This window comes from Cebus imitator, unplaced genomic scaffold (assembly GCF_001604975.1).
Source record: "Cebus imitator isolate Cc_AM_T3 unplaced genomic scaffold, Cebus_imitator-1.0 Scaffold117, whole genome shotgun sequence".
NCBI lineage: Eukaryota > Metazoa > Chordata > Mammalia > Primates > Cebidae > Cebus > Cebus imitator.
In genome coordinates, this window is record NW_016107432.1 from 8,057,781 (window position 1) to 8,076,452 (window position 18,672).

Genomic DNA, 18,672 nt, shown 5'->3' on the forward strand with positions numbered 1-18,672 from the left:
CCTTAATTTCTTTCTTGAACTAGTGGTCATTCAGGGGCATGTTGTTTAATTTCCATGTATTTTATAGTTTCCAAAGTTCCTCCTGTTATTGATTTCTAGTTTTATTACATTGGTGCCTGAGAAGACATTTGAATAATTTCAATTTTTAAAAATTTGTTGAGACTTGTTTTATGTCCTAACATATGGTCTAGTCAGGAGAATGTTCCATGTGCTGATGTATTCTGTAGCTGTTGGATGAAATGATCTGTAAATGTCTGTTAGGTCCTTTCGGTCTTACGTGCAGTATAAATCCAGTATGTTTGTTGTTGTTGACAATTTTCAGTCTAAGTGATATGTCTAATGTTGAGAGTGGGATGTTGAGGTCCCCAGCTATTATTGTACTGGAGTCTCTCTTTTATGTAATAAAGTTTGCTTTGTATATCTGGGTGCTCCACTATTGGGTGCATGTATTTTTATATTAAGCCCTTCAGCATTATATAATGATCTTCTTTGTCTCTTTACTGTTTTTGACTTAAAGTTTGTTTTATTTGATATAAGTATAGCTACTCTTACTTATTTTTGTTTTTTATTTTCATGGAATATTTTTTCCATCCTTTTACTTTCAGTCTATGTGTGACTTCCCAGATGAGACAAGTTTCTGGTAGGCAAGATATAGTTGGGTCATGCTTTTTAAAATCCACTCTGCCAGTATATATATTTTAAGTAGAAAGTTCAATCATTTACATTCAAGGTTATTGATTTGTCAGCGTTTATTCCTGTCATTTAATTAATTGATTTCTAGTTGTTTTGTATATCCTTTGTTCCTATCTTTCTCTTTTATTGTTTATCATTGCATTTTGGTGGTAATATCTAGTGGCAACATTCGAGTTTTTCTCATTTTTTGTTTGCGTGTTGTTCTACCAGTGGTTTTTTATATTTTTGTGTGTTTTCAGGGTGGGAGTTATCATTCTTTCACTCCCAGGGGTAGGGCTCCCTCAAGCATTTCTTGTAGGGCTGGTCTAGTGGTGAAGAATTTTCCCAGCTTTTGCTTGTCTGGGAAAGACTTTATTTCTCCTTTATTTATGACACATAACTTTATTGAGTATAGCATCCTTAATTTGCAGTTTTTAAGGGTTTTTCTTCTTTTTTTTTTTTTCCTGAAGAATCTGCTGTTAATCTGATGGGAATTCCTTCATAAGTGACTAGATGCTTTTCTCTTGCTGTTTTTAATTTTCCTCTTAGACTTCTGACAGTTTGACCACTACCCCAGCCTCATTCTGCAATTAGTTTTCTGAGAAAGACACAGAAAAATTTGTGTCTCCACAAATTTGGAGTCATTTATGACAAATTTATGTGTCATAAATGACTCCAAAATATCAGGAGTCAAGATAGTTTGGCTTTCCAGAATTCAGGAGGCACAAGCTCAAGGAAGAAAATCTGTGTATGAAAATAGCAACCATACACACACAAGCATTTCAATGTAAGGGCACAAATGATATTCCCACCAGTTCATGCAACCTCAATGGAAAACGGACACTGCCGCACAATATGACAGGGAATGCCAACAACTTCAGGGAGGGAGGACGTTGAATAGTGTCACTTAAAACATATTTTTATTTTAATGCACAAGCAAAAGCATAAGAATTTCATTTTTCTGTGAGAGTCATCCAAGTGACCTTTCCTTCAAGATAGCTTGGATAGCAGACCAATTCTATGGATAAATGTTGTTGGAGAAGTTGATTGCCATAGGTTATCAGAACAGAGACAGTAAGAGCTTAGTCCCTCAAGCTTGGTGACTTGGGGTGGACACTTCCCGTTTGCCCTTGGGCAAGTTATTCACCCTCCTTGAGACATAGCGGTCTCACCTGTAAAATGGACCTACTAATAGGACTAGGTGAACTCACACCTGCAAAACATTTAACCCAGAACCAGGCACATGCAAAATGCTCAGCAAATGTTCGTTGTCATTATGGTCTAATATCTCACAAACAGTTTTGTTTTCTAATTTCCAATAACATATTTCACACATGCATGTGCTTCTAGTGTATCTTTTATTTTCCTTTTAATGTGTTAACACTTTAAAATTAAATTGTCTATGGGAACAGGAATGAGAAACTTAGAGACTTTGAAGCATCTGCTTTAAATTCATGAAAATGCTAAAAAAAAAAAAGGAGGGGAACTATAACTTATTTTTCATTCATACCATTTGAATCATAAATTTTATAACATGTACACATATTATCTATTTAAAATAAGATCTAGGCTTAAACCCAGTTACACTGTCAGAGCAAAAAAAGAAAATAATTTACTTTAAAATTTTCTTATTGAATTCAATAGGATGATTAAAAAATGATAAATTATATAAAAATTAGCATTTCTATACTTTTAGACAATTTTGTAGAGAAATGGGCAGCGTCTTGGTTTCCTTTTTTAAAAAATTATTTTAAATTATTTAATCCTTTTCAACTGTCACTCAGACTGGACTGCAGCAGCACAATCACAGCTCACTGCAGCCTTGACCTTCCAGGCTCAGCTGATCCTCCTATCTCAGCTTCCCAAGTAGTCTTGTAGAGACAGGTTTTTGCTGTTACCCGGGCTGGTCTCAGACTTCTGGGCTTGAGTGATCCTCCTGCCTTGGCCTCCCAAAGTGCTAGGACTACAAGAGTAAGCCACTGCACCTGTTGTTGAGAAATGTGAAGTGTCTTGGAATGCCTGCATAGATAATACTGGTTTAACTAAAGAAAGGTGCCGGCTACTGTTTCAGAATTAATCTATTACTGCTCCTAATGATAAAAAGACAAACAAACAAACAAAAGATTTCTGACAAAAAGAAAAAATGGAAAAAGGAAAAAACTCAGATAAGGTTTATGATTCACTTCAATAATAAAGAAGCTTTCATAAATATTTGACTTAATAAGCAGATAGTTTCCCAAGACTGGAATCAACGACTGCAAGGCAAAGGTTTTCTTGTACATGTCAAGGTTCCTGAACTGGAAAAAAAGACTGTGAGCCTGATGAAGTGAGTGGGTCATCTGTACTGAGATTGTTAGTTAATTTACATGTGATGCCAATTCAGGGTCAGGAGAAAATACAGTGCGTCACAGATCATCGGATTTCACTGGAAGATGTTTCCCAAGAGAGGAAGAGGCGCTATGCAACAGGTTTCAGGCATTTCAGACAAGATTTGATGTAGATAATCCTACCGGCAAAAATTTAAACAAAAAGCCTGAAAATGTACCAAACCAACTTTGATTAGTATTTAGATCAGTGCTCTGTTAAAAACAGTGAACAAATGGTTGCTGTTTATAGCTTCATATTTATGTGGCTCTGAATTGGATTTTAAAAGGCCAGAGAAAGGAGAGAATTATCAGGGTCCTGCGCTTCACATGAGGCATGAGTTATCTTCAAATCAGCTTATCTTCCCCAAATTGATGGATGCAATGCCACAGCACCTGCCTATGGACCATGGAGACTCTCCACAGCCTTCATTGCTCATGTTCTCTATTTTCGGATGAATCATGGTTTAAAATATTACTTTATGTATTAGAAGAATCATGACTACATAATGAAGTAGAATGCAAAACTTGGAGAATTTTTTTTTTTTTGAGACAGAGTTTCACACTTGTTGCCCAGGTTGGAGTGTAGTGGTGCCATCTCAGCTCACCACAACCTCTGCCTCCTGGGTTCAAGCAATTCTCCTACCTCAGCCTCCCGAGTAGCTGGGATTACAGACATACGCCACCAAGCCTGGCTAATTTTTTGAATTTTTAGTAGAGATGGGGTTTCTCCATGTTGATCAGACTGGTCTCAAACTCCCTCCCGACCTCAGGTGATTCACCCGCTTTGGCCTCCCAAAGTTCTGGGATTACAGGCGTGATTCACTACGTCCAGCCAGAAATTTTTAGCATAACGTGTGAGACTTCAAAGGAATGTCATGCTTGTGATAGCCTACTTTGCACCCCTCCTCCACAAAGTTTTGAGGAGGTAGCTTCTCATAAATCAAAGAATATTTGGTTAGAAAACTTACAGGAAGCAGTTCAGGATATGGATAGTGACTTATTAAATGTGAACTTATATTTCAAGTAATTTCAAGTAAGGTAGGCCCTTACTTTCTCTATCATATCTTCGCTGATTTAACAAATAGTTCTGAAGCATTTACTATGTGCCAGGCACTATACCAGGTGTTGAAGATATGAAGATGAACAAGGTAGAAAAAGTGCCAACCCATAGAGAATTTACAGGCTAGGCAGCAGGTGATATAGCTTGGATGTGTGTTCCTGCCCAAATCCCATGTTGAAATGTAATCCCCAATGTTGGAGACAGGGCCTGCTGGGAGGTGACTGGATCATGGGACAGATTTCTTATGAATGCTCTAGCACCATCTCCATGGTGATGTCCTTTTGACAGTGAGTAAATTCTCACGAGACCTGGTCGTTTAAAAGTGTATGGCACCTCCCCTCTCTCCCTTGCTCCTGTTCTGGAATGTGATGTGTCTGCTCTGCCTTTGCCTTCCACCATGATTGCAAGTTTCCTGAGGCCTCCCCAGAAGCCATGCAGATGCGAGCACCATGCTTCCTGTGCAGCCCGCAGAACCATGAGCTGATTAAGCATCTTTTCTTTATACATTACTCAGTCTCACGTATTTCTTTATAGCAATGCAAGAACAGCCTAATATAGCAAGTTTATTCCTTGGCTGCCTGGAAGTAAGTTACTGACTAAAGCATTATCAATTAAGATTACATGCCAGAAAGAAAGCAGACAAAGTTGTTTGGGAAAGTATGTGGTGGGGAATAAAGTGAGAAGCTATCTAGATAAAATGTGGTCAGGGACACTCCATGAAGAAGTGACTATCTGGTCCCTGTGTTGGGTATCTATGAATTAGCTGATGTGACTGTGAATAGGACATAACCTTAATTTTACTTTTGCATCAGGGGAGGCAACAAGGTGTCATGGAGAGAGCCTTTGACTACAAGTCACGTTCCAGTTAAAAGCTCTAATTCCACTGCTAACTAGCTGTGTGACCTTGGGTTAGAGGCTTAGCTCCCAGAAATGCCTGCTGCCTCATCCACACCATTGGAACAGTGCCTTCCTCTTGGGTGGATGTGAGGAGTCGATGAGATCCATATGTGCTCATTTGTATGTTAATATATGCAGGCACTCACTCCTGTGAGCATTTTGTAAACAGTTCCATGCAATTTCAACAATAAGGGAGCTGTACGCTCAGTGGTCATCAGCCTGGGATCTGGGGTTTGAATGCCTTGTTTCAAAGCCAGGGTTCCATGACCTGCCAGCTGTGTGTTCTGGGGCAAATCACCCAATCTCTCTGCAAAATAGGAGTCATTATATTAACTAGCTCATTTTATTGCTATGAGGATTAAATGAGATATTTGTGTATGTGCATGTATGTGAGTGTGTTTATTATATATGTGGTAGGTGTCTACAAATTTTATATATACTACATATGTATATGCACATTTATATACCCCATGTGCATATATACACATATGCAAACACACGTTTATATGTATATAAAGTAGTGTCAAAACATTTTAATAAACTTGATTCATTCATTGTTTAATAAACCTGATTCATTGTCACTGTTGTTATTCATTTAGTTTTGTGTATCCTGGATGTCTAGTCCAGGAATCCTGCCTTGGATGAAGATCCATCTTGGGATGCACTTCCGGGGCCTTCAGAAAGATCATTTTCAGAGACAAGTTGGACCATGTCACTTCCAAGTGTCATCCCATCAATAAATGAGCAAAGCAGAGCCCGTTAGGGTGTGCTCCCTACTACCCTTGACCCTTGCAACACAGGGTCCACCCACCTGGGGCCTCTCAAGTTTTGGACCTTCTGCCCAGTGCCTTCTGCATTCCTTTTCTCAGTGCTATTTCCTAATTATCCTACAAATCACAGACCAAGTATGGCAGAGGAAGCCTTCTCTGCCAACTCAGGCCCTGCCTCACTCCCCACGCAGGCTGGCTGGGTGTCCCTCCTTGAATCTCCCACTAGTGCTGTGTGTTGCTCTGTCATGGTCATCAACCTGGGCTGTAATCATTTGCGGGGGTGCCTGTTCCACCCAGAAAGTTGAGTCTCATTCATCATTTTCTTCCCAGGAGCTGGTACACAGCCTGGCCCAGATTGACGTTTAAAGAATGAAGGGCCAATTCAAATGCTATGGAAAGTAAGTCTTCTAATTGCTTTAAAACAACTCGTTTTGGACTGACAGTGGTATTTCTCTGCTTGGGCACTATCAAATCCACTGGGCTATGACCTAAAATACCTTTCATTTCCTAAAAATCTGTAACATCATCCTCAAAGAATGGAGTTTTGTCACTCAGAGTGTATAGGAAAGACTGAACATCAGATTTCAAAGCCAGTTCCCCCAGACAGAGGAAATAAGAATGAGGCATCTAAAAGAAGCCAGGCACAGATAAATTCTTTATGAACATTTTCTCATAAAATTTGCATAATAGCCCAAGAAATAGGTTTAATCAGGAGCATTTTTCAGATTAGAAAATCAAGGTCCAAAAAGTTGAGCAGAGTTCAGTAGCTCCCCTAAGCCCAACGAGATGGAAGATAAATATCCTTGGCAATCTTTTTTTTTTTTTTTTTGAGACGGAGTTTCACTCATGTTACCCAGGCTGGAGTGCAATGGCGCAATCTCGGCTCACCGCAACCTCCTCCTCCTGGGTTCAGGCAATTCTCCTGCCTCAGCCTCCTGAGTAGCTGGGATTACAGGCACTATCCTTGGCAATCTAACCCAGGCTTGCATTTGTGGGATAATTCCTCTACTTCCACGTGTGGCTACTTTGAAAGAAGCAACATATAAATATGGCATTGAAAGTGTCTGGTACATAGGCAGCGGAGGATTCATGAATTCAGCTGTTGAATTAATGCAAAACGTTGCACAGCATTTCCATACATCCTTACACATGGTTGTGTTCAGACACATAGTTTCAAATCTACACATACACACACTGAAAGGGGGATTTATGAGCCATATGGAAGGGGGTAAAAAAGACTGATTCAAATCTCTGCCAAGTTTATAATTTTAGACTTGGTAAGGTAATTCAACTGTAGTAGGTTTCTCCAGAAAAACAAAAGAAATAGAAGACAGATATACATATATAACAGAGATTTATTATGGGAGTCGGCTCACGGGGTTTTGGAGGCTGAGAAGTCCTGTGATCTGCCGTGTGCAAGCTGGGGACCCAGGATAGCTGGTGGTGTAATTCAGTTCAAGTATGAAGGCCTAAGAATTGGGAGGCTGCTAGCATAAGTCCTGGTCTAAACCTGAAAGCCCAAAAACCTGGAGCAGCAATGACTGAGGACAGGAGAAGACGGATGATTCAGCTCAAGTGGAATGAATGGCTCCAATTTTTCATTCTATTCAGGCTTTCAGTGGAATCGCTGATGCCCGCCACACTGGGAAGGGCCATTGGCTTCATGCAGCTCACTTATTCAAATGCTGAGCTCCTTTGGAAGCATCCTCACAGACACACTCAGAAGTAATGTTTTACCAGCTCTCTCAGCATCCTTTAGCCCAGTCAAATCGACACAGAAAATTAACCTTTACACATTCGCTTAGTAGACGTTAAAACATTCCCATAAATTACTGGATAGCTCCTTTTCCCCAGGGTAGACCTGGAATCTAAGAGCAGATGACCTCCACCAGAGGCATATTTGAGAATGACTTTAAACTTTTTCTGAAATCTAGTGAATCTTAACGAAATGGCCCCAGCCCGCCATGCTGTCATGCAACAGTTCCCATTTCCTTCTTTGTTCATCCCAGGCTCAGCTCTGGAACACTGGAATTTAGCTCACCAATGTCCACATGACCTAGTGTCTCAGGGAATTTGGACACATGGATCATCTACCTGTTGCACTCTAGTTCATGAATGGCTACAGTAGTTGATGAATGACAGATACATAACTGATCTGTAAAGAACTCTTTCAGCACCTTCAAAGAAACCCCATCAGGGAACAATGCATGCTCTGCCACGGCGTGACCTTCTTTAGGAAGTACAGCACCACACTTACAAACAGATTCCAGAACCAGAATGCCTGCATTCCTTCAAAGCTGGTGAATGCCTGAGTGAATAAACGATTGTGTATTTGAACAATAACGTTACTACTACTATTCTCCTTCTCCCCCTTCTTCATTTTGTTGTGCTTGTTATTGTTATTTGTATCAAAGTTATATGCAAATAGTTCAAAGAGCCAGATAATTTGGCAAGTTTTGTTTCAATACAACAATCCCTGTCACTTTCTGTTACAAACACATTTTGTTAATAGCATTAATCCTATCACTTTCTCCCCCATTTATCCTTCTCTATCCACTCATCTGTTCCAGATTACAATTTTGGTATCCAACTCCTTATCTCTAAACGATAGACTTCTAGTGACTCCTTCACTTAACTCCAAGTTCTCCCTGGAGACTGGACTTCCTACTAGAGAAGATAAAGATTTAGCAGTATTTCTCCAATACCAAGAGACCCAGTCATCCTTCCCATTTCCCCAGTTTCTTGATGGACTATCACTGAGTTTTTGGTTAGATTTTCAGGGTTTAGGTGGTACGATTACGATTAGGTATTATATACAGAGCCGACCCACTTAGTGAGCTGTACTCTACACGGATGTTGTCCTGTGAACATTTTTCTTCCCTAAAATTAATAATGTTATTTCACTGAGTTTTTTTTTTCCAAACCTCTCATAAGTCAATTTCAGATTCTTTTTTTTTTAAATTGTAATTTAGGTTCTGAGATGCATGTGCGGATCATGAAGGATTGTTGCATAGGTACATACATGGCAAGGTAGTTTGCTGCCTTCATCCCCCATCACCTATATATGGTATTTCTCCCCTCATTATCCCTCCCCACCCTCCCCACCCCCGCTGTCCCTCCCCCAGCGCCCCCCACTGACCGCAGTGTGTGATGCTCCCCTCCCTGTGTTCACGGGTTCTAACTGTTTACCAACTAAATGAATCTCCACTCAAGGCCAGATGCATCAGGAATTTCACTTTTCCGAATAACTCTCTTCCAGAGCCTCTGATCCACGCTAATCAAGAACTGGTCATGGTACACATGTGAGGCACAACTGACATCCCCTCAGCAGCATCCTGGAGATTTCCTATGCCTATCTGCTTTGCTGGAGCTCCAGCTTTCTGTATTCCATTTCTTTATCCTCTGATTCATTCCTTCATTTTGGAGTCCGTCTCATTTTCCTAGTACCTAAGAAAAAGTATATGGGAGTGACACTTTTTGAGGCCTGGAACTGGGGAAAATGTTCCAACCACCCTCACACGTGGTTGAGCAGCATATCTACACTGCCTTGTAGCATTTAAGAAATGCAAAACTGGCTGAGCGCTGTGGCTCACACCTCTAATCCTAGCACGTTGGGAGGCCAAGGTGGGTGAGTGGCTTGAGTTCAGGAGTTTGAGACCACCTTGGACAACGTGTTGAAACCCGTTTTTACAAAAAATACCAAAAAAAAATGGCCAAGGATGGTGGTGTGTGCTTGTGGCCCCAGCTACTTAGGAGGCTGAGATGGGAAGATCACTTGAGCCCAGGAAATTGAGGCTGCAGTGAGCCATGATTGTACCAGTGCACTCCAGACTGAGTCACAGCAAAACCCTGTCTCAAGAAACAGAAAACAAAAACAAAAAAAGAAATTCAAAACTATTCTGATTCTTCAGTCTCTATGACCTGTGGCTCTTCTCTGGAAGCTTATCAAATCTGACATTTGTTTTGGTGTGTGTCTGTTTCTAGCCATTACTCTGTGCCCCTGGTGGGCTACCACAATATGGAAACTCATGTATTTCAGGTCCGGGAGATTGTTGTTTAATTATTTCATTGATGATTTCTCCCTTATGTTTTCTCTTTATTCTTCCTAGTGTTGAAATCTGAAGATGGATTCTTTAACTTTCTTATGTTTTCTCTCATATTTTCTTTTTGTCTTTTTACTCTACTTTATAGAAAAGTATAACGGCTTTATCTTCCAACACATCTTTTGAGTTCTTTAAATTTCTGCTTTCACACTTTGATTTCTAAGAGCTCTGATGTTTGTTCCCTGAATTTTAAAAAGTGTTATTTCTTTTTTCATGCAGAATTCTGCTTTTATCCTCTGAAAACACTGATCATATTTATTTTGATGTTTCCAGAGTCACTGTTTAGTCTAAGCTTTATTTTTATTTTCATTTTATTGTTTAGATCTTGATATTCAAGTTAGAAAATTTCCCTGGATGTCTGATAATCCTATGTTGTCATTAACTTAATTGGGAGCTGATAATGAATGATTGGGGCTTGTTTACTGTGACCTACACTCTAAGGTGCCTGGAAAACCTCTGATGGGACAATCTCTTTCCTCCTGGCTCAGTCACATTCCCATTGAGATCACTCAAGTTCTCTGTGTAGAGGATGAAGGCATAAAGACACCATTCTCTGACCCCAGTTAGGGTGGGAGGGTGTCATTTCGGCATCTAGTAATTGTATGTTCATATAATCTTGCCATTTTTAGTACAGTATCCCAACCCAGGCAGGTTTGATGTCCTTCAGCCCAGACACTTTCCATTTTACCCTCATTAGGGGACTAACCTTTTGTTCTTCCTTTTGGGTAAGGAAGGGGGCAACCACCTGGTTCTGCAGAGTTCAGAAAGAGGTCTGTGTTTCTTAATAGCATGTAAGAAGTTTTCGACAACCTTATTATAGCCTCTTTTCACCAACTGCCCCCATTCCATAGATACTAGGTGCTGCCAATTCCTGAGCGTTTGGGGGATTCTTTAGCATCTATTAGTTCTTGACTCTCCCCAGCAGCAAATTTAAATTCAGTTTCTGGTATCCTAAGTCACTGATCACTCTACATCTTTCTTTCCAGCTTCCCACACTGTTTTTACTGTAGTCCCCTTTCAGTTTTCCCTATCTTCATAACCTTGTCACATTTCAAATATTCCTTACTGTCATTTTAATGGAGTTTAAGGAGGGAAAAATGTAGGCGTATGTGCTTAATCTGTCATCTTTACCTAGAAGTTCAAGTCCTCATCTTTTCCAAATCTTCCAAAATTAGTTAAATTACAAGGAGATCAGCCAAGCACTGTGCAAGATCATGGGTAAACCAATTTGGAGCCCCTCACACCAGCTGCCTCCTCTGGGGTCAGTGAGAAGAGTTATAAATGATACCATCACTTTCCAGAGCCTCTCATTGAGTTCCACCTTCTGCAGACAAAGTCACTTTTCTCACCTGTGTAGGACATAGCACCGCTGTGCACAGCAGGGAGAAGCAAGGTCCCTGAGGAGGCCGCAGAAACTCAGAGCTTTTATGCAAAAGCCCAGGGCCAGTGCTGAGGCTTCCCAAGAGAAAGGGATTGTCCGCAATGCACAGCACTGATTTCAAAGTATGGAAAAAAAGAGAGTAGAATCCTTCACACTCTCAACTCGCTAGTAAAATAATTCCACTGTATTCCTTCTGACTTGAGACAAGAAGGACAGAATGTTCCAGCTTCCCCAGGCAGGAGCACAGAAGCTAAGACCAGCCACCAGCCATGTCTCTAAGCAGTAGTGTACAGGTACAGGATGGGAGGTCTAGGTGTCCCTTGTAGAGAACGTAAAAGAAATAGGAAGAAAAGTGTTCTGCTTTTTTCCCCCATGTACTACCTCTTCTAAACCACGTCAGGGACGAAATTCTCTCCCCACTACAGCAGACTGCTCTGGAAACCCTAGCCCATGATGCCCTGGCATCCTGCCAGCAGCCCCGTTACCTGTGGATGATGTGGTACCTCTGAAGATACTCCAGGGCCAGCGCCAGCTCACAGATGTAGAGTTTCACAGCCCCCTCTGTGAAATGCACATTCTGCTGCAGATGGTAGCGCAGGTCTCCCCCAAGGAGCAGGTCCACTACCATGAACATGTCCTCCTCGTCCTGGAAGGAGTACCTAGGAGCACAGAGGGACAGAGAAGTTTAGGGGTGGAGGTACCTTCAGCATCTTCAAGACCGATGTCCCCATTTTACAGAAGAGCAAACTGAGGCTCAGGGAGAGGCACAGAGTCACTTGAGTCGTGGTGCTATGGGAGTGAAGGGGCAGGCGCAAAGGCTTTCAGTCCTCAGGCTGCCTCCACACTTGCTGGGGCGTCCTCATTTCTTACATAGCAAAGGCAAGCAGGAGTACCCAACATTAGTTCCCAGGCTCTGGCAGACAGATGACACTTTAACTGCTACTGGACTCCAGCATGTTTCTTCATCTGTTTTTAGCAGGTGCTTTAATTAGATGGTGTCAGTGTTTGCAGAGGTTAGTCTCCAAAGATACACTTTCCTCCCAAACACTCCCTCCATTCCCTGCACAGGCATGCTACTCTCCACATGGAGCTTCTTTCCGCAACTTTTGAATGCAGTGGGGTTCTGGGACATCCAAGTCTAGGCCTTAAGGGAACTGGCAGTTTCTAATTCTTGCCTCATAGAACCAGCCGGTCCCAAGCCGCATGGAGAGGCCATGAGAAGGAAAACCAAAGCCCCAGCTGAGTTCCCAGCGACAGTCAGCACCACTGCCAGCCATGCGAATGAGCTACCTTGAGCATTTTGATATTCCGCTGCAGCCCCAGATATCACATAGAGCAGAAGAACAGCCCAGCTGAGCCCAGTTTCCTACAGAACATGACATGATAAAATGGTAGTGTTTTTATACCATTAAGTTTTAGGGTGGTATTCTTTTTTTGTTTTTGAAACAGTAGAAAATTGATACAGCACTGAATTCATTTAAAACATGCATTTGGGCTTTCTAAGGACTGAAGAGCCAACATATAGAATCTGAGACTGTTGTTAAACAATTGTAGAATAGCATCACATCACAAAATGTTATCAAGTTCCTTGTAGATTCATGAAGTATAATAATGGAATCATGTAATATAATCAGGGAACTGCAGAAGGTAATCATGGCAGCTTAGACCTGTGTGTTAGATCCTCAGATATTAGATGGAATCAGCCAGGTCCTTCCCCTCACTTAACAGAACAGGAAACCGTGAGGCCCAGAGGGAAGAAGGGATTTGGTGAGTCAGTGTAAGTGCGGGGACAAGAACCCAAATCCCCTAACTCTCACTTGCTGCAGTGCCCTGATGACCATACACTGTTGGGACATTGCTGTAATGTACGCACACTGTGTTCCAGTATCCTGGGTGTGCAGCCCAGGGGAGGGAGCCAGATGTATGATTTGGTCTCAAGACAGGACAGAACCACATGCTTATAGGATGGGGAATTCCAGGGTTGGAAGGACCTCAGATCCCCTCCGGCTCCTATTACAGAGATTGGGGTGCAGGTGAGAGGAGATGGCTAGACAGAAGACATATCTTCTTTGTGTATCTTACCTATTGTTTATAATTGTTCAGAATTAAGGCAAGGAAGGGGGCTGTTTATTGTGTCCCCAGATCATGAATTTACCAGATGCTTACAGAGTACCTACTGTGTGACAGGCATCGGGCTGTGGGCTGGGGACACTGGGACAAAGAAGCTGTCTTCACCCTGGAGAAGTGCACAGTGAGCTGGGAAGGGCCAGGCTGACAGTCACTGACAGTGTAGGAACTGGCATTCTGGGAGTCTTTCCAGGGTGCAGGGGAGTGTGGGAAGAGAGGAAGCCAGTGCTCCAGCAGTTGAAGGTGGGTGGGAGGAACTGAGAAAGTCTTTGCCCATGAGGGGTTTACTGGGTCAGAAACACACAGGCTGTGTGACTCAGACAGACAGAGGGACAGCATGACCCATGGCAGGGGCTGGATCGTGGCCCAGTACCCACAACCCACACAAACAGTTGTGTTTGGGAGTCGCCGTGGTGACATGGATGGGGAGGAGTGGAGTAAGACAGAGTCCCTGCTCGTCATGGAATTAGAGACAGGAACAGACCCCATGGGATGGAATGAAGCTCCTCCTATCAGAGACTCACAGGAAGTGCTGCGAGGGTGGAGGGTCAGGGCTGAAGCTGCCATCTATCTCCCAGGCTGTTCTGTGCTGAGAGGTCCTTCTGCCTTTCTACGCAGAGGCGCCCTGAGTACTCAGGGGCAGCCCAAAGCCTCACTGCTGCCCCGATGTTCCCAATATTCCTATAACAGTTTGAAGGTAACTATTTCTAGAAGTTTCAGTGAGAATATTTTTGTTTGATCAGAATGCTTTTATTATTGTTGATATTATTAATTATCATTCTCACCCTTCTGTCTCCCAGGCTGGAGTGCAGTGGCAGGATCACGGCTTACTACAGCCTTGAACTCCTGGGCTCAGGCAATCTCCTGCCTTAGTCTCCCAAAGTGCTGGGATTACAGGCATGAGCTACCACAGCCAGCTTATTTTTAAAATTATGTTAAATTATATTTTTATTTTATTTTATTATGTCAGGATTTTAAAAACAGAAAACTCTTCTCTAATTTCTGTTCTGTTCCATTGATCTATTTGCCTGTCACTGGGCCAACATCCTTCATTCACTCAACAAACACTGTCATTCACTCAACAGACACTGTTCCCCAGGGAGGGAATGGATGCAGCAGGACAGGCCCTTCCTTCATGGGGCTTAGATGCTCATGGAGGAAACAGATGATCACCCAAGTGAGGGATAAGTTCAGAGGTGACAAGTGCTATGGAGAAATGAAGTGAAGCCATGAGGAGGGGACTGGCTGGAGAGAGTGGGGCTCATTTAGGAAGGGTCAGGGAGACTCTGAGAGCAGAGGCCACCTGAGCTGAGCCAGCCATTGGAAGACAGGGATGGGGCAGGCAGTGTGGAGAGAACCTTCTAGGCAGAAGAACAGCAAGTGCAAAGGCTCTAAGACAGAAAAAAAGCCAGAAGGGTTTGGTGGGAGAGAGCCAGCATGGCCAGGGCAGAGTTTGCGACAAGCAAAGCTGAGATGGTGCCTCATAGCTGAAGGAGTGACCTGGATTCAACTTCCAGAGGAATGTGAAGTCATCCATGGGTTTCGGCTAGGGAGTGACCTGGCCGGCTTCCTCTTACAAAGATGTCTTTGGATATAAGGGAGAGAATGGATATGAGAAGGCTACTGGGAGCAAAGCCAGCAGGATTCCCTATATGTGGGTGGGGGAGGCACCATAACATCCCTTGGTGCTGTGTGTCTGGGACCCTGCAAGGCTTTTGGGGATAGGCCCTCTGGTCCCCTCATTTCCATGTCTCAGCCAGAGCCCTTCCAGGGCTAGTGACCTGGGCCAGGACCAGGGGTAGTGGCCTGGACCTCCCAGGGGTAGTGACCTGGACCCTCCTGTTTCAGTCTTACTTTAGGACTGTGGTGGCTGCCTGCTTAGGCAGGACAGGGGTGGGCTAGGAGGCTTGGTGGGTGGTCCATATCCTCTGGAGGGCACCAGCTGAACAATATTTTTTATTTTTGAGATGAAGTCTTGTTTTGTTGCTCAGGCTGGAGCGCAATGGCATAGTCTCGGCTCACTGCAACCTCCACCCCTCCTCCCCCGGTGTTCAAGCGATTCTCCCGTCTCAGCCTCCTGAGTGTCTGGGATTACAAGTACCCACCACCGCACCTGGCTAATTTCCATATTTTTAGTACAGACAGGGTCTCACCATGTTGGCCAGGCTGGTCTCTAACTCCTGACCTCAAGTGATCCACCCATCACCACCTTTCAAAGTCCTGGGATTATAGGTGTGAGCCACCGTGCCCAGCCACCAGCTGGACTTTAGATCTGTTTCAGGGCCAGTATGACCTCATTCATGCTCCTCCCCTCAACAAAGAGAGGCGCACATGAAGTGACACAGCCTCGCTGGGAAGCACAGGACTACCTTGATTTACCGAACTTCACTTTCTTAAAAATGGAAGGTTTGTTGCAACTCTGCCTCCAGCAAGTCTATCAGTGTCAATGTTCCAATAGCATGTGCTCAATTTGTGTCTCTGGGTCACATTTTGGCAATTCTTACAATATTTCCAAACATTATTATATCTGCTACAGTTATTTATGATCAACGATCTTTGATGTTACTATTACAATTGTTTGAAAGCACCGTGAATAGCACCTATATAGCACCCAAAGCTTCATGGATAAATGTCGGATGTGTTTTCTTGCTCCACTGACCAGTAGTTTCCCATTTCTAACTTTCTCCTTGGGTCTTTCTATTCCTTGAGGCATCATAATATTGAAATTAGGCCAATTAATAACTCTACAAAGGCCTCTGAATGTTCAAGTGCATGGAAGAATTTTACATCTCTCACTTTACATCAAAGACTAGACATGGTTAAGCCTAATGAGAAAGACATGTCAAAAACCAAGATAGGCTGAAAGCTAGACTCCTGTACCAAAAAGTTAGCCAACTTATACATGCAAAGCAAAAGTTGTTGAAGGAAATAAAAATGGCTACTCCAATGTAGGCATGCATGACATGAAAGCCAAACAGCCTTATTGCTGATATGGAGGAAATTTTAGTGGTCTAGATAGAAGATCAAATCAGCCACAACATTCCATTAAGCCAAAACCTAATCCAGAGCAAGGCCTTAACTCACTTCAATTCTATGAAGGCTGAGAGAGGTGAGGGAGTTGCAGAAAAACAGCTGGAATCTATCAGAGGTTGGTTCCCATCAGACTCACAGTGGATCTCTTGGCAGAAACCCTACAAGCCAGAAGAGAGTGGGGGCCAATATTCAACATACTTAAAGAAAAGAACGTTCAACCCAGAATTTCATATCCAGTCAAACTAAGCATCATAAGTGAGGGAGAAATAAAATCCATTACAGAGAAGCAATTGCTGAGAGATTTCGTCACCACCAGGCCTGCCTTACAAGAGCTCCTGAAGGAGGCACTAAACGTGGAAAGGAACAACCAGTACCAGCCACGCAAAAACATACCAAATGGTAAAGACCATTGACACAATGAAGAAACTGCGTCAACTAATGGGCAAAACAACCAGATAGTATCAAAACAGCAGGGTCAAATTCACACAAAGCAGTATTAACCTTAAATATAAATGGTATAAACACCCCAGTCAAAAGACACTGGATAAAAAGTCAAAACCCATTGGTGTGCTGTATTCAGGAGACCCATCTCACATGCAAAGATACATATGGACTCAAAATAAAGAGATGGATGAAAATTTACCAAGCAAATGGAGAGTAAGAAAAAGCAGGGATTGCAATCCTAGTCCTGATAAAACGGACTTTAAATCAACAAAGACCAAAAGAGATAAAAAAGGGCATTACATAATGGTAAAGGGATGAAGGCAGCAAGAAGAACTAACTATCCTAAATATATATGCACCCAATACAGGAGCACCCAGATTCATAAAGCAAGTTCTTCATGACCTACGAAGAGACTTAGACTTTCACAAAATAATAGTGGGAGACTTTAACACTCTGCTGTCAATATTAGAAAGATGAATGAGACAGAAAGTTAACAAGGATATCCAGGACTTGAAGTCAGATCTGAACCAAGCAGACCTAATAGACATCTACAGAACTCTCCATGCCAAATCCACAGAATATACATTTTCTCAGTACCACATCACACATACTCTAATATTAACCATATAATAGGATGTAAATCACTCCTCAGCAAATGCAAAAGAATGGAAATCATAACAACCAGTCTCTCAGACCACAGTGCAATCAAATTAGAACTCAGGATTAAGAAACTCACTCAAAATCACAAAGGTACATGGAAACTGAACAAACTGCTCCTGGATGACTACTGGATAAATAATGATATGAAGGCAGAAATAAAGATGTTCTTTGAAACCAATGAGAACGAAGACATGACATGTCAGAATCTCTGGGACACATTTAAAGCAGCGTCTAGAGGGAAATTTATAACACTAAATGCCCATGAGAAATGAGGAAAGATCTAAAATGGACACCCTGTCATCACAATGAAAAGAACTAGAGGAGCAAGATCAAACAAATTCAAAAGCTAGCAGAAGACAAGAAATAACTAAGATCAGAGCAGAACTGAAGGAGATAGAAACACAAAAAACTTCAAATATCAATACAGCCAGGAACTGGTTTTTTGAAAAGATCAACAAAAAGATAGACTGCTAGACAGACTAATAAAAAATAAAATAGAGAAGAATTGAATAGATGCCAAAAAAATAATAAAGGGGTAACACCCTTGATTCCACAGAAATAAAAACTACCATCAGAGAATATTACAAACAACTCTATGCACATAAACCAGTAAATCTAGAAGAAATGAATAAATTCCTGAACACTTACACCCTCCCAATATTAAACCAGGAAGAAGTTGAATCCCTGAATAGATCAATAACAAGGTCTGAAGTTGAGGCAGCAATTAATAGCCTACAAATGAAAGAAAGTCCAGGTCCAGACAGGTTCACAGCTGAATTCTACCAGACATACAAAGAGAAGCTGGTACCACTCCTTCTGAAACTATTCCAAACAATACAAAAAGAGAGAATCCTCCCTAACTCATTTTATGAGACCAACATCATCCTGATACCAAAACCTGGCAAAGACATAACTAAAAAAGGAAATTTCCTAGATTTTCTTCTAGGGTTTTTATGGTGTTAGTTCTTACGTTTAAGTCTTTAATCCATTTGGAGTTAATTTTAGTGTAAGGTGTCAGGAAGGGGTCCAGTTTCTGCTTTCTGCACATCGCTAGCCAGCTTTCCCAACACCATTTATTGAACAGGGAATCCTTTCCCCATTGCTTGTTTTTGTCTGGTTTGTCAAAGATCAGATGGTTGTAGATATGTTGTGTTGCCTC

The 18,672-nt window shown here is 42.1% G+C and overlaps 1 protein-coding gene across 2 annotated transcripts in view; it reads right to left on the reverse strand.

The window, feature by feature from the left end:
* STK32B (serine/threonine kinase 32B) overlaps positions 1–18,672 on the reverse strand; it is a 440,962-nt gene that overhangs the window by 148,181 nt on the left and 274,109 nt on the right. For both annotated transcript variants that reach the window (XM_017539152.2, XM_037742226.1), the window contains one exon: positions 11,735–11,908. In XM_017539152.2, coding sequence (XP_017394641.1) covers positions 11,735–11,908 — 174 coding nt within the window. The remainder of the gene's footprint in view (positions 1–11,734; positions 11,909–18,672) is intronic.